This window comes from Anomaloglossus baeobatrachus, chromosome 1 (genome assembly GCF_048569485.1).
Source record: "Anomaloglossus baeobatrachus isolate aAnoBae1 chromosome 1, aAnoBae1.hap1, whole genome shotgun sequence".
NCBI classification, from domain to species: Eukaryota; Metazoa; Chordata; class Amphibia; order Anura; family Aromobatidae; genus Anomaloglossus; species Anomaloglossus baeobatrachus.
The window spans coordinates 741,586,888-741,609,955 of NC_134353.1; the positions used below are offsets into that span (position 1 = coordinate 741,586,888).

The following is a 23,068-nucleotide window of genomic DNA, read 5'->3' on the forward strand; positions in this document are numbered from 1 at the left end:
GAAGGCGATTTGTATCCCACCCTATCGAAAGATCAGTGGAGGCACATTCTCACTTTAACGCATAAAGCATCAACTTCATAAGGCCAGTTATAACTACTGCTTTGGTGGTATAGAGTACCAACTCGCCTACACGCTATCTTCCTTACAGCTAATCCTATGTGTTGGAGTTGTGGAGACTAATTTGGTGACCTATTACACATTTTCTTGTCCTTCAGACTTCCCATTCCTTTTTGGGAAAAAGTGTAACTAGAGATACGTAAGATCACAGACCTAAACCTAGTTCTCGTCCTTCTACATCACTGCGACAATTCCCTAAAAGTATATAGGCATTCTATAGTAAGGTACTTAATTGCGACTGCCCGAGTGTGCATCCCTCTGTTTTGGAAAAAAGATTCCACTCCGACAATCTCACTTTGATTCGCTAATATTAATCAAGTGATGTTAAGGGAGGAACTCACATCAACCGTCAATAACTCCTACAATCATTTTTACAAAACCTGGTTCTATTTGTTGGAATTTAGATCCTCTGTTGAATTCAGGGCCCTTATGGGGGAAAATTGAATCTGACATCATAGGACTCCTGTCCTGAATACCATTTCCTTTCCTTCCCCCTTACCTACCCCTGAACCTCTTTCTCTCATGTTACTTCTGTCTTTCTTTTTCTCCTTGCTTATTCTTTTATTTTTTATGATTTTTGTGTGGCTATGGAATTATACATTAAGGTTTTTTATGACACAACTGATGTTCTGGCCTTGGATTATCTTAATGTTCTCAATGTCAAATCAATATTTCCTATTTTTCATGAAAATCTACAGTATATTGATATTACCTTGTTTTCTTATGTGGCCTTCAATTTTGGTACATTCAGTGCCTTATGTTATTTCTTTGAAAAGTATATAAAATGAAGATAAATTAAAAAATATATATCAAAACACCAGAATTACTTTTTTTGCCTGCCAAAACATTACAATAAAATGCAATAGAGGAGATGAAAACATTGTATCTAGCTCAAAATGGTATCAGTAATAATGTCAGCACGGGGCGTGAAAAAAAAAAAGAGCCATCACACAGCACCAGATCCCGAAAAAACGTTATAGATCTTGGAAAATGGTGACTAAAGCAAAAATTATTATTTTTTTCAAATTGTCTCTCCAGTAAAGGAGACAAACTCTAGCGCAGCGCCACCTATTGGAAGTAGCGATCCTAGTATTTTTTTATTAATATTTATTTATTTTTAGATGTTTTCAAATGTTTTTTTGCTGAATTAAAAAAATCTGTACATGTTTGGAATCTGGATAATTATATTGCCAGGTCAGTTTAACCGTATAGTGAGCATGGTGAATAAAAAATCCAAAAATCCAATTGTGGAATTGTACATTTCTTTTTCGCTCCTAATTGGGAGACCCAGCCAATTGGGTGTATAGCTACTGCCTCCGGAGGCCGCACAAAGTACTACACTTAAAAGTGTAAGGCCCCTCCCCTTCTGGCTATACACCCCCCCGTGGGAGCACGGGTCCCTCAGTTTTTGCTTTGTGCGAAGGAGGTCAGACACGCACAGCACAGCTCCACAGATTGGTCAGCAGCAGCTGCTGACTATGTCGGATGGAAGAAAAGAGGACCCATACAAGGGTCCCCAGCATGCTCCCTTCTCACCCCACTTTCTGTCGGCGGTGTTTGTTAAGGTTGAGGTACCCATTGCGGGTACGGAGGCTGGAGCCCACATGCTGATTCCTTCCCCATCCCCATTAGGGCTCTGGGCGAAGTGGGATTTTACCGGTCTCCAGGCACTGAGACCGTGCTCCATCCGCAGCCCCTGCAGAAGCCGCTGGATATGGAGCTGAGTATCGTCAGGGACATGGCCCTGCTCCGTCAAGGTACTCTGTGTCCCCGTGCATACGTGCGCACACCGCAGCATTGCTGGGTGTGTTAGTGCGCCGGGGACAACAGCGCTGCTGCGCTTGTGCCATTTCCTCACTTCAGCTTAGCTGAGTGGGTAGACTCAGGGAGAACGGTCGCGCCGGCCGCTGGGACTGCGACGCGGCTGGGACTTGTGGTGCGCCGGGGACTTCCGCGCTGGCCGTGCATATATCACGGCCGCGCTTATTACTACAGTCCCCGGCTTTTTGCGGCCTAGTTCGTTCGTTCCCGCCTCCGCACCTGCCAGTCAGGAGGAGGGCGGGACGCTGTACAGAGCATCAGCGCTGAGGGCTGGAGTCGTTTTTACATACTCCAGCCCTCACACCAGGCACAGTAGGACGCAGTTTCCCGCTCTTTGTTTGTGGCACGCCCACGGTCCGCCCCTCTTCACAGAACGCCGGCAGCCATTCCTGCCTGCACGCTGAGCTGCAGAGGGGAGACGGGGAGACCCAGACACGGGATTCTACGGCCTCATACCCGCTGTTCAGCGGGCGGTAAGCAGCCTCAAGGGCTCACCCCCACTTGTGCCATTTGTATACTGAGTATTTTGTGTTTGCAAATACTTTGTACTGTACGGTCGCTGGTGATTCTCGGCTATACCCCCTCCTAGATTACAAGGAGGCAATAGCATGTCGTCCGCAAAACGCAAGGGTGCCAAGGCACAGACATTATATACTGCCTGTACCGCATGTGGGGCTGCTCTACCGGCAGGTTCCACTGACCCCCATTGTGTGCAGTGCTCGGCTCCTGTGCAACTTGCACAGCCGGGGCCTCTGCTGGACGTGACCCAGGGTGTACCACCTGGGAATGCTGTCCAGGTGACCGGAACGGAGTTTGCAGCTTTTGCTGACAGATTGTCTATGACCATGTCAAAGATTCTTGAAGCATTGCAGTCTAGACCAGTAACTCAGACCATGGACACTGTGGCATCATTGCTCCCTGGTCCCCCTCAGCTGGAACACTTCCAAGCTCCGGGGGTGTCACATGCACCCCAGGGTGACGATTCTGACTCGGACAACAGTCCCAGACAACCTAAGCAGGCTCGTTATGAGGGGCCCTCAACTTCGTCTCACTGGTCAGGATCCCAGCGGGACGAATCTATGGGTGATGAGGCGGATGTAACTGATCAAGATTCTGATCCTGGGTCCGCTCTCAATCTGGATACACCGGATGGTGACGCCATAGTGAATGATCTTATAGCGTCCATCAATAGAATGTTAGATATTTCTCCGCCAGCTCCTACTGAGGAGGAGGCAGCTTCACAGCAGGAGAAATTCCATTTCAGATATCCCAAGCGTAAATTAAGCACTTTTCTGGACCACTCTGACTTTAGAGATGCAATCCAGAAACACCACGCTTATCCTGAGAAGCGGTTTTCTAAACGGCTTAAAGATACACGCTATCCTTTTCCCCCTGACGTGGTCAAGGGTTGGACCCAGTGTCCCAAGGTGGACCCTCCAATCTCCAGGCTTGCAGCTAGATCCTTAGTTGCAGTAGAAGATGGAGCGGCACTTAAAGATGCCACTGACAGGCAGATGGAGCTCTGGCTGAAATCCATCTATGAAGCTATTGGAGCGTCGTTGGCGCCAGCTTTTGCAGCCGTATGGGCACTCCAAGCTATTTCAGCTGGGCTTATACAAGTCGACTCGGTCACACGTACATCTGCCCCGCAGGTGGCACCATTGACCTCTCAAATGTCTGCATTCGCGTCTTACGCGATTAATGCTGTCCTGGACTCTACGAGCCGTACGGCGGTGGCGTCAGCCAACTCCGTGGTTTTGCGCAGAGCCCTGTGGTTGAGAGAATGGAAAGCAGATTCTGCTTCCAAGAAGTGCTTAACCAGTTTGCCTTTTTCTCGTGACCGATTGTTTGGTGAGCGTTTGGATGAAATCATTAAACACTCCAAGGGTAAGGACTCATCCTTACCTCAACACAGACAAAACAAGCCCCAACAAAGGAGGGGTCAGTCTGGTTTTCGGTCCTTTCGAGGCTCAGGCAGGTCCCAATTCTCCTCGTCCAAAAGGACTCAAAAGGATCAGAGAGGCTCAGATTCTTGGCGGACTCAGTCACGCCCAAAAAAGACAGCAGGAAGAACCGTTACCAAGACGGCTTCCTCATGACTTTCAGCCTCCTCTCTCCGCATCCTCGGTCGGTGGCAGGCTCTCCCGCTTTGGCGGCATTTGGCGGTCACAGTTCAAAGACCGTTGGGTGACGGACATTCTGTCTCACGGGTACAGGATAGAGTTCAGCTCTCGTCCTCCAACTCGTTTCTTCAGAACTTCCCCACCGCCCGACCGAGCCGATGTTCTGCTGCAGGCGGTGGCCGCTCTAAAGGCGGAAGGAGTGGTGACTTCCGTTCCTCTTCAGGAACAAGGTCACGGTTTTTACTCCACTCTGTTTGTGGTGCCAAAGAAGGACGGGTCCTTTCGGCCCGTCCTGGATCTAAAGTTGCTCAACAAACACGTAAAAACCAGGAGGTTCCGGATGGAATCTCTACGCTCCATCATAGCCTCAATGTCTCAAGGAGATTTCTTAGCATCAATAGACATCAAAGATGCTTATCTTCATGTGCCGATTGCGCCAGAGCATCAGCGTTTTCTACGCTTCGTTATAGAAAGCGAACACCTGCAGTTCGTAGCGTTACCTTTCGGGCTGGCATCAGCCCCTCGGGTCTTCACCAAGGTCATGGCAGCAGTAGTAGCTGTCCTGCACTCGCAGGGTCACTCCGTGATCCCGTATTTGGACGATCTACTTATAAAGGCACCCTCTCAAGAGGCATGCCAACACAGTCTGAACGTGGCACTGAAGACTCTCCAGAGTTTCGGGTGGATTATCAACTTTTCAAAGTCAAATCTAATCCCGACCCAATCACTAACATATCTTGGCATGGAGTTTCATACTCTCTCAGCGATAGTGAAGCTTCCACTGGGCAAGCAGTGCTCTCTGCAGACAGGGGTGCAATCTCTCCTGCAGAACCAGTCCCACTCCTTGAGGCGCCTCATGCATTTCCTAGGGAAGATGGTGGCAGCAATGGAAGCAGTCCCTTTCGCGCAGTTTCATCTGCGCCCTCTACAATGGGACATTCTCCGCCAATGGGACGGGAAGTCGACGTCCCTCGACAGGGATGTCTCCCTCTCTCAGGCAACCGAGGACTCTCTCCGATGGTGGCTTCTTCCCACCTCATTGTCAAAAGGAAAGTCGTTCCTACCCCCATCCTGGGCGGTGGTCACGACAGATGCGAGCCTATCAGGGTGGGGAGCAGTGTTTCTTCACCACAGGGCTCAGGGTACGTGGACTCAGAGAGAGTCCACCCTTGAGACCAATGTTCTGGAAATCAGAGCAGTCTATCTTGCTCCGCGAGCCTTCCAACAGTGGCTCGACAAGCCTTTCAAGAAGTCCGGCGGATTCTGACGTGGGTGGAAAACACAGCATCCACCATATCCGCAGTTCACATCCCAGGCGTGGAAAACTGGGAAGCAGACTTTCTCAGTCGCCAGGGCATGGACGCAGGGGAATGGTCCCTTCACCCGGACGTGTTTCAGGAGATCTGTCGCCGCTGGGAGATGCCGGACGTCGTCCTGATGGCGTCACGGCACAACACCAAGGTCCCGGTTTTCATGGCACGGTCTCACGATCACCGAGCTCTGGCGGCAGACGCCTTAGTTCAGGATTGGTCGCAGTTCCGACTACCTTATGTGTTCCCACCTCTGGCATTGTTGCCCAGAGTGCTCCGCAAAATCAGGTCCGACTGCCGTTGCGCCATTCTCGTCGCTCCAGACTGGCCAAGGAGGTCGTCGTACCCGGATCTGTGGCATCTCACGGTAGGACAACCGTGGGCGCTACCAGGCCGTCCAGACTTGCTGTCTCAAGGGCCGTTTTTCCATCTGAATTCTGCGGCCCTGAACCTGACTGTGTGGCCATTGAGTCCTGGATCCTAGGGACCTCAGGTTTATCTCATGATGTTGTTGCCACCATGAGACAGGCTAGGAAACCATCCTCCGCCAAGATCTACTACAGAACGTGGAAGATATTCTTATCTTGGTGCTCTGCTCAGGGAGTTTCTCCCTGGCCATTTGCATTGCCTATTTTTCTTTCCTCCCTGCAGTCTGGGTTGGAAAAAGGTTTGTCGCTTAGCTCCCTTAAAGGACAAGTCTCTGCGCTATCCGTATTCTTTCAGAAGCGCCTGGCGCGACTTCCTAAGGTACGCACGTTCCTGCAGGGGGTTTGTCATATCGTTCCCCCTTACAAGCGGCCATTGGAACCCTGGGATCTGAACAAGGTTCTAATTGCTCTCCAGAAGCCACCTTTCGAGCCTATGAAGGAGATTTCCTTTCTCGGCTTTCACAGAATGTGGCTTTTCTGGTGGCGGTCACGTCTCTTCGGAGAGTGTCAGAGCTGGCGGCGTTATCTTGCAAATCTCCCTTCCTGGTGTTTCACCAAGACAAGGTAGTACTGCGTCCAATTCCAGAGTTTCTTCCCAAGGTGGTATCTTCCTTTCATCTCAATCAGGATATCACTTTACCATCTTTGGGTCCTCATCCAGTTCATCAATGTGAAAAGGATTTGCATTCGTTGGATCTGGTGAGAGCACTCAGAATCTACATTTCCCGCACGGCGCCCCTGCGCCGCTCGGATGCACTCTTTGTCCTTGTCGCTGGTCAGCGTAAAGGGTCGCAAGCTTCCGAATCCACCCTGGCTCGGTGGATCAAGGAACCAATTCTTGAAGCCTACCGTTCTTCTGGGCTTCCGGTTCCTTCAGGGCTGAAGGCCCATTCTACCAGAGCCGTGGGTGCGTCCTGGGCATCACGGCACCAGGCTACGGCTCAGCAGGTGTGCCAGGCGGCTACCTGGTCGAGTCTCCACACCTTTACCAAGCATTATCAGGTGCATACCTATGCTTCGGCGGACGCCAGCCTAGGTAGACAAGTCCTGCAGGCGGCGGTGGCCCACCTGTAAGAAAGGGCTGCCTGACAGCCCGATCGCGAGGTATTCTTTTACCCACCCAGGGACTGCTTTTGGACGTCCCAATTGTCTGGGTCTCCCAATTAGGAGCGAAAAAGAAGAAGGGAATTTTGTTTACTTACCGTAAATTCCTTTTCTTCTAGCTCCAATTGGGAGACCCAGCACCCGCCCTGTTTTTTCTGAGGGTATTTGTTTTTCGGGTGCACATGTTGTTCATGTTGATAAGTTACGTTCTCCGATATTGTTTATCGGATTGAATTTGTTTTTGAAACAGTTATTGGCTTTCCTCCTTCTTGCTTTTGCACTAAAACTGAGGGACCCGTGCTCCCACGGGGGGGTGTATAGCCAGAAGGGGAGGGGCCTTACACTTTTAAGTGTAGTACTTTGTGCGGCCTCCGGAGGCAGTAGCTATACACCCAATTGGCTGGGTCTCCCAATTCGAGCTAGAAGAAAAGGAATTTACGGTAAGTAAACAAAATTCCCTTCTTTTTTGCATTTGTCATTAAAAAATACAACTTTTCCTGCAAACATAAAAGTTAATAAAGTAGGCCATACTCTCTTTGAGAGGGAGCTTACTGCATACGTATATACATACAGTTAGGTCCAGAAATATTTGGACAGTGACACAAGTTTTGTTATTTTAGCTGTTTACAAAAACATGTTCAGAAATACAATTATATATATAATATGGGCTGAAAGTGCACACTCCCAGCTGCAATATGAGAGTTTTCACATCCAAATCGGAGAAAGGGTTTAGGAATCATAGCTCTGTAATGCATAGCCTCCACTTTTTCAAGGGACCAAAAGTAATTGGACAAGGGACTCTAAGGGCTACAATTAACTCTGAAGGCGTCTCCCTCGTTAACCTGTAATCAATGAAGTAGTTAAAAGGTCTGGGGTTGATTACAGGTGTGTGGTTTTGCATTTGGAAGCTGTTGCTGTGACCAGACAACATGCGGTCTAAGGAACTCTCAATTGAGGTGAAGCAGAACATCCTGAGGCTGAAAAAAAAGAAAAAATCCATCAGAGAGATAGCAGACATGCTTGGAGTAGCAAAATCAACAGTCGGGTACATTCTGAGAAAAAAGGAATTGACTGGTGAGCTTGGGAACTCAAAAAGGCCTGGGCGTCCACGGATGACAACAGTGGTGGATGATCGCCGCATACTTTCTTTGGTGAAGAAGAACCCGTTCACAACATCAACTGAAGTCCAGAACACTCTCAGTGAAGTAGGTGCATCTGTCTCTAAGTCAACAGTAAAGAGAAGACTCCATGAAAGTAAATACAAAGGGTTCACATCTAGAAGCAAACCATTCATCAATTCCAAAAATAGACAGGCCAGAGTTAAATTTGCTGAAAAACACCTCATGAAGCCAGCTCAGTTCTGGAAAAGTATTCTATGGACAGATGAGACAAAGATCAACCTGTACCAGAATGATGGGAAGAAAAAAGTTTGGAGAAGAAAGGGAACGGCACATGATCCAAGGCACACCACATCCTCTGTAAAACATGGTGGAGACAACGTGATGGCATGGGCATGCATGGCTTTCAATGGCACTGGGTCACTTGTGTTTATTGATGACATAACAGCAGACAAGAGTAGCCGGATGAATTCTGAAGTGTACCGGGATATACTTTCAGCCCAGATTCAGCCAAATGCCGCAAAGTTGATCGGACGGCGCTTCATAGTACAGATGGACAATGACCCCAAGCATACAGCCAAAGCTACCCAGGAGTTCATGAGTGCAAAAAAGTGGAACATTCTGCAATGGCCAAGTCAATCACCAGATCTTAACCCAATTGAGCATGCATTTCACTTGCTCAAATCCAGACTTAAGACGGAAAGACCCACAAACAAGCAAGACCTGAAGGCTGCGGCTGTAAAGGCCTGGCAAAGCATTAAGAAGGAGGAAACCCAGCGTTTGGTGATGTCCATGGGTTCCAGACTTAAGGCAGTGATTGCCTCCAAAGGATTCGCAACAAAATATTGAAAATAAAAATATTTTGTTTGGGTTTGGTTTATTTGTCCAATTACTTTTGACCTCCTAAAATGTGGAGTGTTTGTAAAGAAATGTGTACAATTCCTACAATTTCTATCAGATATTTTTGTTCAAACCTTCAAATTAAACGTTACAATCTGCACTTGAATTCTGTTGTAGAGATTTCATTTCAAATCCAATGTGGTGGCATGCAGAGCCCAACTCGCGAAAATTGTGTCACTGTCCAAATATTTCTGGACCTAACTGTATTGCATGATTCACATTGAAGTACAGTAATACCTTGACTTACAAGTTGAATTTGCTATGTGACTGAGCTCTTAACTCAATTTGTTCTTATGTCAAATTAAATTTCCCCATTAAAATTAATTAAAATGGTATGAATCCATTCCAACCCCTACTTATGGCCCCCATCCTGGTATATGGCCCCCATGCTGGTACTGTATATATGGCCCCCATCCTGGTATATATGATTCTCCATCCTGATACATGGCTCCCCATTTTGTTACATGGCTGCCTATCCTGGTACATAGCCCCCATCATGGTACATATGATCCCCCATCCTGGTACATGACCACCATCCTGGTACATATGATCCCCCATCCTGGTACATGGCCCTCTATACTGGTTTATGTCCCCCATCATGCTGCACACTTAAGAAAAAATATTACGCTCCCTGTCCGTCTGGTCTCCCGCAGCACGGCATCCTCATCTTGTGCAGTCAGCTAATCAGCGCGTGAGCTCTGCACTCTCACGCTGATTAGCTGACCGCTCTCACTCGCTGATCAGTTGACCATGCTATCAGCTGACTGCATGAGAAGAGGATGCTGCGCTGTGGGGGACCAGACAGAGGGTGAGTATAATAGTTTTTTTAAGTGTGCCACGAGATGCAGACAGCTGCCTGCATGAGATGAGGATGCCGTGGTGCTGGGGATCGGAGGGAGGCGAGTATAAGCTGCTCATACTTCACATTTCTGTTCGCATCATGAAGCAAAAAAGATACAAAGCGACAGCTCATATCTTGAAAAATTCTTAAGTTGGTGCACTCTTAACTCAAGGTATTACTGCAATTGGGTAAATTATGCAGTATATACATACACTGCAAGTAGGAATTTACAAGTGAATTGCCTTCTTTGCTTGAAGATCTCTTGTAATTTGGAGACTTTCGAACAGGCTAAGAAAATGGGTAAGTGGGTATAAGGTGTAAATGTTTTACCGATCGCAAACAAGTCAACAGTGAAAACTGTTAGTATTTGTATGCACATAAACTGCATTATTTAAAGAGTTACCCTCTTCATCTGAATTGTCTCTCCTGGACTGGAGACAAACTCTAGCGCAGCGCCACCTATTGGAAGTAGCGATCCTAAAAGTTAAATGTGGATTTTTAACAATCCTTTACATATAGAATCAAAAATTTCTGGGTAACGGATGGCATGCAATATAGTAATTTTAGGCCACTCCAAGACAATATACATAACAAGAGAAAGAGGAGTGTTAAGAGGCCAACCATATTATCAATAAATGTCAAAACCATTGCCTTATGATATCAAAGTGAAATATATTTATTACACATAAATTCAGACAATTGGTAAAATTACATGTGATAGAAAGAAGACATGAAAGCAGGAAAATGGTCCCAGAAAAACATTCCCAAAGGGAAGGACACTGCCCAGACAAAAATGTAAATGAAATGGGTAAGCAGCACCCTAACATTAAAGTAAGAGGAACAGTTTCCTCATGGGATATACATAATTACAACAGAGCTGCTTACCCATTATAGTAAAGTGCAAAGTGCTAGGTCAATATCGGGGCAGTAGTCCAGTCAAGGTGGGAGAAGCCCCAACGCGTTTCGCTGCGTTGCTTCCTCGGGGGGCGATGTGTACATACATTTACATTTTTGTCTGGGCAGTGTCCTTCCCTTTGGGAATGTTTTTCTGGGACCATTTTCCTGCTTTCATGTCTTCTTTCTATCACATGTAATTTTACCAATTGTCTGAATTTATGTGTAATAAATATATTTCACTTTGATATCATAAGGCAATGGTTTTGACATTTATTGATAATATGGTTGGCCTCTTAACACTCCTCTTTCTCTTGTTATGTATAAATCCTTTACATATAACTTAAGATACATATGCCAGATCAGAATCCCAATTTGCAGACACGGTGTTTCGGGGTGCTTGCCCCTCGTCAGTGCAAAGTATGGGGTGTCTGATGTGGCTCATAAGAAGTTTTTGTGGGGACCACGGGGGAACACTATTCTCCTTATGGAGACTTTGCAAGCCAGTCTGGCTGCTTTCAAGTAAGGGGACTTCATCTGAACGCTGACAACAGGACTCTGCAGACCTCTGCTCTCTTCATCAATGGAGATACCAATAGTCTGACTCTCAGCGATCAGCAAGTTATCTCCTATTCCAAATGGATAGGGTATAACTTGTCACACCGAATATAATAAATACTGAAATGACAAGAAAAATTCAGTTTCTGGTTCTATAGTCACTGCTTGTATATTTCATGATCCCACTTAGCCACTAAAGCAGCTCTTGAAAGAATCAATGTGAAAAAATGTAATTATTAGTTATAGGATTACAATGGTTATTGTTTTTCTTCTAGGTGGATATTCACATTATGACACAACCACCATCCGGGGAATGGGTTTACTTTGATACTGAAATAACTAACAGCAGTGGAAGGATTTCTTATGTGATACCGGAACATAAAAAACTTGGAGTTGGGGTATATCCTCTCAAAATGGTTGTCAGGTATTGTGAAATTAAGTGGATATACAATATATAATAATATACATATGACACAATATACAGTACATTTCCATATGTTATGTTTAGCTTTTGCAGAAAACATTGTTAATTGTGTAGTGTTTATACTGAATACTTTCTAATTATAGCTAAATAAATTACATTGAGGTTCGGACATAAACTAGAAAGATTGCCAAATCGAATAAAGAAAGTACTAATTTTAAGGGTTGTTTGGTGAATTTTTTTGTTTACAAAATACTCAGAAATTTTAAAAAATGAATTATAAAAAAGGATTAATTGAAGTTTAAGGCAATTTCGCTTCATTATACAAGTTCTGCCCAACATGATTTTACAGTAGTTTTTTCTCTAGTTTTTCATATCTTTAACAGAGTTGAACTGTACAGTAAACTTTCTAGATGCTCACTAATGTAATGATATGTGATCACATGTCCATTTTTCTCATTATGCTATAGAAGCACATCAGTAATCCTCACCAGCATGAGCTTATATAGCTTTAAAATAATGTAAGGGCTTAACTAACCTATGAATTGTTTTTTTTTTTCCTTACAGGGGAGACCATACATTTGCTGACAGTTACCTCCATGTTTTACCAAAAGGAACAGAATTTGTAGTGTTCAGCATTGATGGATCATTTGCTGCCAGTGTTTCCATTATGGGCAGTGATCCCAAAGTCCGAGCGGGAGCAGTAGATGTAGTGAGGTTGGCTTCTTTTGTAACACTGCAGTTAGTTTGCTATCCATCATGGATAACTAGAGCATGTTTAACACCTTCTTTATGTTAATCTAGGCACTGGCAGGATCTTGGCTACCTCATAATTTATGTGACAGGCAGACCTGACATGCAGAAGCAAAGAGTGGTAGCATGGCTTGCACAGCACAACTTCCCGCATGGTATAGTGTCTTTTTGCGATGGATTAGTCCATGATCCTCTGCGACACAAGGCAAACTTTCTGAAAAGCCTGATTCAAGATGTAAGATTAATTCAATTAATCATGTACACTAGATATGCCAATAAAAATGTTGATTTATAAATTCATTGCTAAGCAAAAACATCATTTGATCAAATTAGCCAACCAAAATTGTGACTTAAAGGGATTTTGTCTTTACTCCAGAATCCAAATCCAAAAAGGTACCACTTTATAAACTCTGTATTTTGGTCAGAAAGGGGGCACAATAATAACAGGGACCTTTCTAGAATGCAGCCCAGGAGCTGCAGAGGGGGAATCTTTTAGGTTTTAGGGGAAATTTCTGCTGACAGGTTCCCTTTAAGCCTTTCATCATCTAGTGGAAATCAAAATTAGAGAACAACACACAATTTCCTAAATGTTAAGGTCATTGTGTAGTCCTATGTGATTATATCCTAAGCCTAGTTTCACACATCTGGCATTTCGCCGGATTGACGGATCCTGTACACTCCAGTTCAGTGTAATACAGTACTATGGCATCGTGACAACCTCTAGTCACATGCTGTTATGTGACTGCAGGATGTGTCCGGAGGTTGCTGTAATGCCATTGTACAGTATTAACACTGTACTGGTGTGTACCGGATCCGGCAATCCGGCAAAATGCCGGATGTGTGAAACGGGCCTAACTAGCAGTATTTTAAGCTTATTTCATAAATTGAATTTATTGTAAAGTACATAATAAAAATGTAAATGAGAAATTTAAAAGAACACTGATCAAAATTAGAGAACACTTTCAGATACCTGCAAGTTATTGGTGTTAATCTGACACCTGGTGCGAATTTTCTTAATTATCTGACAAACCCTATGTAACTGGCAGCCTAACTTTCCAGTTTCCACTGACTTGGTATGCCGTTCCAAGTGACTGAAACCCTCCAGCAGCAGGTTGTCCAGATGAAGGCCAAAGGGGTAACCCTATCAGCCAGACCAAGAGAAGTTGGTCGTTCCATGTCAGTGATTTCGAGAATATTGTATCTTTACAACATCATAAACTCTTTCAAGTCCCACAAGAAGGCTGGTCGCCCTCGAGAGACAAAGACAGGATAGGATAATAGGGTAATCATTTCAACACTGCAGCTGCAATTGCTCACTAGTTTAGCACTGAACAGGGTAAGGATCTGTCTCGTCATACAGTGTCAAGACATTTAAGAGCATTTGGCCTGAAAGCTCACTCTGCAGTGACCAAATCTCTCATTAGCAGAAAGAAGCAAAAAGGCTAGACTCTCCTTTGGTGAGGAGCATGTTGTGTGGACAGAGGAGAAGCGGTCCACAGTTCATTTTAGTGATGAAAGCACGTTTAATTTATTTGGGTCAAATGGGTAAACATTATGTTCTTTGACAAACTGGGGAAAGACTGAACCCAAAGTGTGTTAAGGAGTCAGTGAAAGGTGGTGGAGGAAGTGTCATGGTTTGGGGAAAATTTTCTGCAGCAGGAGTTGAACCTCTCATACAGATACATAGCAGAGTGAATACAAGTGTGTATCAGAACCTTCTTCAACAACACATGGTTCTTTACTTGCGTTCATGACTCAATCAGCCAGCAATTTTCATGCAGAACAATGCCCCCTGTCACACAACAAAACGGGAAAGCAGTTCATTGAAACAGAAAACATTGGAACAATGATATGGCCAGCCCAGAGTCCTGATTTAGAAATAGAAAACCTCTGGAAAATCCTTGGTGACAAAGTTATGGCCAAGAAACCCACAACAAATAACTGTGGATTAGATTGGAAGAAGAGAGGACCAAAATCAAACCAGAGCAGTGTGTGAGAGACTAGTGATGTCCTGTGGCCGCAGATGTGCTGAAGTCATTCAAAGCAAAGACCTGTACACTTCCTACTGATTGGTGACCGTTTGTAGTTATAATCTTTCTCTGTGCTACAGTCATTGTTGTTCTCTAATTATGATCATCACGTTTTGGGCAAAATAAAGGTTTTATCGTGATAAACTTTGGATCTTTTGTAAAACACCATTCTAGTGGCATGGTGTACACCTTACAAAAGAAACGTTCAAATGTTGATCAATGTAGATTTACATTAGTTCTGAAAAAATCAAGTGATCATACATTGTTCTCTAATTTTGATCTACAGTGTAGGATGTCATTATTTACCTCTGTGAATGAATAATTTTAGATGTTCTCAACCTTTGTTTTGTATTACATTAAAATGAATTGTAATTTTAGGTTTGGATTGATTTTATTCATTCAGCATAAAAGGGAACAAGTCATATTTAAGGCAATTTTTCAGCAAGACTTCACTCCCAAACTAAGTATAGGTGCATTTAGCTCTTTACAAGACAAGTCCAGCAATACTTTTACATTGCGAATCTGTTCTTCTGTTACTGGAATGTCATTGTTTCAATTGATATGCAAATATGGCTGAAGACCTATTTGTAGATCTGAAGCCTCTGTCACTCCAGCTCTAGTCTCTGCCCAGCGCCACCTTCTCCTGCCTGATTAACAGTCTTTGTGCTGTGTTACCTCAACCTAAAGGTCCAGTCACACTAAGCAACTTACCAGCGATCCCAACAACGATAGGGATCGCTGGTAAGTTGCTAGGAGGTTGCTGGTGAGATGTCACACTGCGACGCTCCAGCGATCCCACCAGCAAACTGACCTGGCAGGGATCGCTGGAGCGTCGCTACACAAGTTGCTGGTGAGCTCACCAGCAACCAGTGACCAGCCCCCAGCGCCGCGTGGAAGATGCTGCGCTTGGTAACTAAGGTAAATATCGGGTAACCAACCCGATATTTACCTTGGTTACCACCGCACGGAGCTACACGTGCAGAGAGCAGGGAGCAGCGCAGACTGAGCGCTGGCTCCTTGCTCTCCTAGTTACAGCACACATCGGGTTAATTACCCGATGTGTGCTGCAGCTTCATGTGCAGAGAGCAGGGAGCAGCGCACAATGCTTAGCGCTGGCTCCTTGCTCTCCTAGTTACAGCACACATCGGGTTAATTAACCCGATGTGTGCTGCAGCTAAATGTGCACAGAGCAGGGAGCAGCGCACAATGCTTAGCGCTGGCTCCTTGCTCTCCTAGTTACAGCACACATCGGGTTAATTAACCCGATGTGTGCTGCAGCTACATGTGCATAGAGCAGGAGCCGGCACTGACAGTGAGAGCGGAGGAGGCTGATAACAAAGGTAAATATCGGGTAACCAAGGACAGGGCTTCTTGGTTACCCGATGTTTACATTGGTTACCAGCCTCCGCAGAAGCCGGCTCCTGCTGCCTGCACATTTAGTTGTTGCTGTCACACACAGCGATCTGTGCTTCACAGCGGGACAGCAACAACTAAAAAATGGCCCAGGACATTCAGCAACAACCAACGACCTCACAGCAGGGGCCAGGTTGTTGCTGGATGTGACACACAGCAACATCGCTAGCAACGTCACAAAAGTTGTTCGTTAGCAGCGATGTTGCTAGCGATGTTGCTTAGTGTGACGGGGCCTTAAGAAGCCATCAGAACTACAGACTAATTTGATATCAATTAACACGCTATCTCAGTAATAGAGTAATGGACTAGCCATGTAAAGGTGTTGCTGCACTTGTCTTTGAAAGAGCTACATACACATATAAAGAGTTGGGGGTGAAATCCTGCTGACAGATTCCCCGTGAGCATGATGCTCTTTCTTAACCAGTAGAAGCTGAACAGATCAATGGGGTTTCCCATGAAATTTTAACTAAGGGTACTTTCACACATCCGGATTTTTGCTCTGCGGCACAATACGGCGTTCTGCAGAAAAACCGCAACCGGCTTTTGTAACGCCGATTGCGGGTTTTTTTTTGCATTGACTTACATTAGTGCCGCATTGTGCCGCAGGGGCTTGCGTTCGGTCCGGTTTTTGCCGCATGCGGCAGATGTAGCCGATGCGGCGGCCGGATCGAACGTTCCCTGCAACGTTTTTTGCTCCGGCAAAAAACACCGCATCGCGCCGCATCCGGCCGCTGCGGCGCATTTTTCAATGCATCCCTATGGAGGCCGGATGCGGCGCGATGCGGAAAAAACCGCATCCGGTCGCCGCATGCGGTATTTTCCACTGCGCATGCTCAGTAGCATGCCGCAACCGGAAAAAACCGGACCGGCCGCATGTAAAAACTTATACAAAGGATGCGGTGTTTTCACCGCATCCGTTGCATAGTTTTCACAGCCGGATTGAGCCGCAGGGCTCAAACCGGATGTGTGAAAGTAGCCTAAGGCTCATATGGCACACTGAAGGTTTTTTTCTAAAAAAAATTAAAATAATAGAAATAATAAAATAAACACCATTTACTCCCTTCTTTGAGGAGCACAGCCATGTTCCTTGATAAACTGCTGGCATCAACATCCGAAGAGGGCCTCATGTGATGGCTGCAGCCAGTCGGCGGGTGCTGAGTGGCTGCAGACTTCTCATTCCATACAAATAAAGATCCCTTTTGGGGGTTAGAAGCATCAAAATGTTCATCTGATAAATCGAGTACTGCAGACTGTATTGGCACCAGATAAGCAGGGAAATGGTTAACATTCTTCCTATGTATAATTGTCTGTACAGATTCCATGTATGTGATTATAGTGTATATTACTGGAAATATGTAAGGATTTTCTACAACATGTCACTTAGCAGCCCCTTGATCTACATTTAATTTGCATTTATTTCATAGAGCGGGATGAATGCAAATACAGTCATTTCTGTGTTCTGTAATGTAGGAATGGGCATATATTTTCCTTCTCTGTTATTTAGCATAATGTTTTACAGTATATCAACGCTTTTACAGAACTTGTGACGTGAGAAGTTTAGATTGGGTGAGGTCCAAATGCTGTCACCTCTAGAAGTCACAAAAATCAAAGGGCAGAAGTGCTGCTTTCCTTTTAGGACTGAAGATGAGCACAATATAGAAGGTCTTTGACCCATCCTTAGCCTCTTTGGAGACTGCTCAGCTACCCAGTTCTGGCCCTTCATTTTAGCGTCTGGTGAGGATCCCACCACTTGGAGATCAACCATTAACACTTCTCATATGTTTTTATGCCCTTTTAAAAGTTTTGTTCAGTTACACTTTTATATAGTATATAGTACAATATTTACTGTTAATAAAGTAATTTTTTTCTGGAAACTCTGTAGTATATTGTCACCAAAAATAAATAGTATATATAGTTTACATAAGTGCATGTATTTGATTTATTTTTACAGGTACACATGAAAATCCATGCAGCTTATGGCTCCACAAAAGACATTTCAGTATACAGCTCTATAGGTTTGTCACCGATGCAGATTTTTATTGTAGGCCGACCCACCAAGAAGTTACAACACCAGTGTCAGGTAAGACACTTAACATTACTGTACTAAAATAATGCTGTTTGCTGTACTTTCCATTTTCCTGGGAAAAGCAATAGATAAAGCTAGTGAAAGTGAATCTGTTAAACGATTTCACCATATAAACTGCACACATTATTAAACAGATCTCTTAGACCAGATGAAACTGATTTCTAAATCAATGTCAGAATGGCTGCATAATGCTCACAGTAAGAACATTTTAGGAGTCCAGCTATAAAATGAAATATCTCATGAGTCCTAGTGTACCCAGCCAGACTGACAGCCACAGCTTGTACTGAGCAGTGTGAGATCTCAGCAGCTGCAGGAACATGGAATATCTGTGAATCAGACAGGGCAGGCAGAAATCAGAACATCCAAATCTGATAGGAAGCCCAAAAGAATAAAAAAGTAACAATATGAATAAAGCAAGGAAACCACAATATCAAAATAGGATAGAAGCAGGACTAAGATGTAATGCTAAAAAATATCAAAATTTAGCATTCTATTGACATAATTTGTAATTCTAGATTTAGATCTATTTTATTGGTTTACCATACAGGGAACCTGCCACATTAAAGGGAACCTGTCAGCAGAATTTTCGCATTTAAACTAAAAGATTCCCCTTCTGCAGCTCCTGGGCTGCATTCTAAAAAGGTTCCTGTTGCTTCTGTGCCCCCTTTGAGACCAAAAGAAACACTTTATAAATTCTTACCTTTTTGTATGCAAATGTGTTTTTATGGTCACGGGGGCGGGCTGTATTTCGTCCGTTATTCGCACCCCTGCCGCTGTACGCCGTCCACCATTGCTCATTTACATACATGGGGACGCCGCCCTCAGGTAATCGTGTGTTCCTGAGGTCTGCTGCATGCCGAGTGGCACTCTCGTGGGACTGAGCACTGTGCAAAGTGTGAGCGCTGGTGAGGTGATTGCACAGGCGCGAGATTATGGGCGGCGCTGTGATTGTCATCAGCAGCGTCATCCAAGTACCCGCCCATAATCTCGTGCCCGCGCTTTTCCCTCTGCCTCCACCGTTATGCGCAAGCGCTGGCCATATGAACCACGTTACCTATTACCTATCGGTGGTGTGCTGCTCCTCCCATCTAGTTCCTGCTCCAGGGAAAGATGGGTAATTGGTGACGTGGTTCATATGGCCAGTGCTTGCGCATAATGGTGGAGGCAGAGGGAAAAGCGTGGGCACGAGATTAAGGGCGGGTACTTGGATGACGCTGCTGATGACAATCACAGCGTCGCCCATAATCTCGCGCCTGCGCAATCAACTCACCAGCGATCACGCTTTGCACAGTGCTTAGTCTCGCGAGAGTGCCACTGGGCAAGCGCCAGACCTCGGGAGCACACAGTTACATGAGGGCGGCGTCCTCATGTATGTACATGAGCAATGAGGGACGGCGTAAGTGTTTATTTTGGTCTCAAAGGGGGCACAGAAGCAAGAGGAACCTTTCTAGAATGCAGCCCAGGAGCTGCAGAAGGGGAATCTTTTAGTTTAATTGCGAAAATTCTGCTGACAGGTTCCCTTTAAGCATGGTGTTCTTTCCAGAGCAGTAGAAGAGATCTGTTGGTATACTGGCTATATTCACTTTCTCTAGCAGCGCTCTACTTGGTATACAATTTTCTCTCAGGTAGTCTTTACTACTGTGTGATAAGGCAGTGCTTTTATTACATGTACACAATTGTTCAATCTGTTACAGCAGTAAATATGAAGAGCCCCAGCAGAATGGAGCTGAGGTTGATCATGCGCACTGCTGCTCTATTCATTCTTAATAGTAGATTGCCAAGGGCAGCGCTCATCTGATCTCCGGCTGTCCTTTTAAAATGAATGGAGCGGCAGCACACATGGTGGAACTTCACTGTGTTCAGCTGGGGCTCATGTGTTTTCAAACTCAAGGGAAGAAAAAAAAATACCAAACAGCTTTGCAGGGGCTTATGGCCTGAATAAAAAAAGAAATGAATGTGTTAATATTTAAACTGTCCTAAGCATCATTTGTCGGAAGGCTCCCATACACATAGACTGTCCCCCAATATCAGCTGGTTCGGCTGACTAAATGCTGATCCTTGTGGTACTGCACTGTTGATTTTAGACCATTTACAGAATGCACCATTTATGATTTTTTTTCCTGCCCTTCAACCATTTTTTTTTGCCCATGTGTCCCTGCTTCTGAAGCTTCAATACAAAGCTCTTATACAGTACATTATCAAATGCCTCTGCAAAGTCAAATGTGGACATTGAATAAAAATAAGAATCATTATTTTATTTGCATACAATCTACTTGTGAGTCTGAGGTGCTAGATCTCGGAAGAAGAAAATCCGTTATAAATTATTATATTTTTACTTTGTTAAAAAAATGTTACATTTATGGCTGTTACACTACATGAACAAATTATATCTATATATACACATAGTATGTAAATAGTAGTTTAAATTACTGCACTTCTCTACTAATTGGTCTTCCCCCTAACTACAGTTTCCCCTCTCCAATCTGTACTAAATGCAGCCATGGTCATATTTCTTTTGAGTCACTACACAGATGATTCCACTCTGCACCAGTCATTGCACTGGTTGCCCATCTACAATAACATACAACATAACTTATCACGCTCGCTTACACACTCTCCACAGTTCTGCACCTCCCTACACATTTCCTCTGTTATCTCGATCACCCTATCCATACTCCGCCATCAGCTAATAAGCTAAGTCTAAAGGCCACTTTACACGCAATGACATCACTAGCGAGATGTCTTTGGGGGTCACGGAATTCGTGACGCACATCCGGCCTCGTTAGCGACGTCGTTGCGTGTGCAACGTACGAGCGACCGCTAACGATCAAAATTACTTACCTAATCGTTGACACGTCGTTCTAATCCCAAATATCGTTGCTGCTTTTGGAGGCAGGTTGTTCGTCGTTCCTGAGGCAGCACACATCGCTACGTGTGACACGCCAGGAACGACGAACAGCACCGTACCTGCTTCCTCCGGCAACTAGGTGGGTGTGTCTTTCATGATGCTGCTCTCCACCCCTCCACTTCTATTGGACGCCTGCCGTGTGACGTCGCTGTGACGCCGCACGAACCGCCCCCTTTGAAAAGAGGCTGTTCGCTGGCCACAGCGACGTCGCTAGGAAGGTAAGTCCGTGTCACAGGGCCTAGCGATACTGTGCGCCACGGGCAGTGATTTGCGTGTGACGCACAAATGACGGGGGCGTGGGGGGGTCAGCAACGACATCGCTAGTGATGTCGCTGCGTGTAAAGTGGCCTTAAGTCTAAAATTCACCATGGTGCGATCCTCCCTGTCCTGTCTCCAAACATTTCTTATGCTGCGTCAGTTTTCTGGAATGCACTACCACAAACAATATGGTTAATTTCAAGCAGCCACAATTTTAAGCTGGTCAAAACCACATTTCTTTAGACAGGCCTATCATTTCACCTCTCCAATATAATAGTTCTCCCTTCCTAAATTTTTCTCATACTCTGGTCCAATTTGTCATTTGTTCTTACAGCCTCCATTTACTCAGTAGCACTTTAGTCCATTAAGACTGGCATTCTGCAAGAAAGTCTTATTGGGACTGCTTGAGTAAGGTGCACCTAATTAAGAGGCACACGCTGTTTAATTAAGAGGCACACACTACTTGGTGGGTTAGCTACAGCTTGCATGTGCCTCCTTGTGTGATTAAGTGTAGTCATCAAATATGTTGTAGCATCCTTACCTCTATCAATTTATTTATTTATTTATTTTTTTTAAGGGAATTCTCAGCCGAAGAAAATTATTCAGAAAAGGGCTTAGACATGTTAAAAATAACATTCACCCTCTCTGGTCCTCTGCATCTACTTTATTTCTGATAGTACTGTTCTATAATTCAAATATGAAAGAATATTTGTGTATGATTGAAGTAATTATTGCCTTTTATTCTTGCAGTTTATCACCGAGGGCTATGCTTCCCACCTTGCCCAACTGGAATACAGCCACCGATCACGGCCTGCCAAGAACACAAACAGGATAGCACTGCGGAAGGGAAGCTTCTGTCTCCCTGGTCAGTCAGACTTTCTGAGAAAGAGGAATCACTTGCTTCGTACTATCTCATCACAACCCACTAGTAGCAGCAACCACAAACCGGAAAGAACACAAAGTCAGTCTGAGAGTGACCGTGATCGGGAAAAGGAACGTAGCCAAAGAAGTATGAGTATTGCAGCAGGATGTTGGGGCAGAAGTGCAGCAAACACCAAGCTGGAATCTGGCGTTTTAAGTCAGAAATGAGCTCCCATAAATGTCTGGACATTTTCTTGTACGCTTGGCTCTTGTCAGTTAAAGGTAGGGTAGGGACAGAAAGCGAAAGGCACAACTTTGTGTAAGAGACTGTGCTGACAAAATGGTGCTACTATATAACAACAATAGCAGAGTTGGTGAACAGAAGTGTTGAACTGTAGGCCTTAAAAGGGTAGATATGCCCAGGAGATAATTACCTGACAACCACAGAGGGGGCAAATCAAATTCATACGTAGCCCAATATGGTTTTTTTATTTTTTTTTAAAAGCAAGTTCAAGGACTTACAGATGTAAATACGTGCCTCCTATACCTTAGCCATCTCTGAAATTTTACTAAAAGAATGCACAGCACACATCCTGTCAAGTAGTAAAGTATATTGTTCACATTCGCCTGGAAGCTTGAGAGTCTGTTAACTTTACTCAAGAAGAGGCAGCCTCCATAGAACAAGATGGAAACCGGGGAGTCCGATTGACTTCATTTTCTGCCCTTGTTGGCTTTCTGACTTGCAAACTAAGGCACAACAAATTAACAAGCAAACGTTTCTTTCCTTTTTTAGCTGTGAAAGAAGGAAAATTAGTTTTCATGCAATCACAATATTCCAGTATCTCTTAACAGTCTGCCTTGCTCATTTCAATGTTGTGGACCTATGTAAAGAACACCTTTATAATCAGATGTGCGCAGGTAAACTTTGCTGTAACTTTGGTGATCAGAGGATAAGTCCAAACCAGTAACCGAAGTCCTTTTGTATCTAAAGTTCTTACAATTCTGTAATTGTCCAGTTTGCTGCTTTTGCGTGTAGTTGCTCAACTGTACAACCTCATTGTTTTCTTTGCACTGATAATTTTTAGATTGGAGACCTGTTACCATCTCATGTAGCTACACATCCT

General features: G+C 44.7%; 1 protein-coding gene across 12 annotated transcripts in view; it reads left to right on the forward strand.

Annotated features, from left to right (window-relative positions):
• PITPNM2 (phosphatidylinositol transfer protein membrane associated 2) overlaps window positions 1-22,496 on the forward strand; it is a 487,362-nt gene extending 464,866 nt beyond the window's left edge. For all 12 annotated transcript variants that reach the window (XM_075322875.1, XM_075322922.1, XM_075322937.1 and 9 more), the window contains 5 exons: window positions 11,490-11,638; window positions 12,203-12,352; window positions 12,440-12,623; window positions 17,783-17,911; window positions 21,834-22,496. In XM_075322875.1, coding sequence (XP_075178990.1) covers window positions 11,490-11,638; window positions 12,203-12,352; window positions 12,440-12,623; window positions 17,783-17,911; window positions 21,834-22,172 — 951 coding nt within the window. In that variant the 3' untranslated portion in view covers window positions 22,173-22,496. The remainder of the gene's footprint in view (window positions 1-11,489; window positions 11,639-12,202; window positions 12,353-12,439; window positions 12,624-17,782; window positions 17,912-21,833) is intronic.
• The last annotated feature ends 572 nt before the right edge of the window (window positions 22,497-23,068 follow it).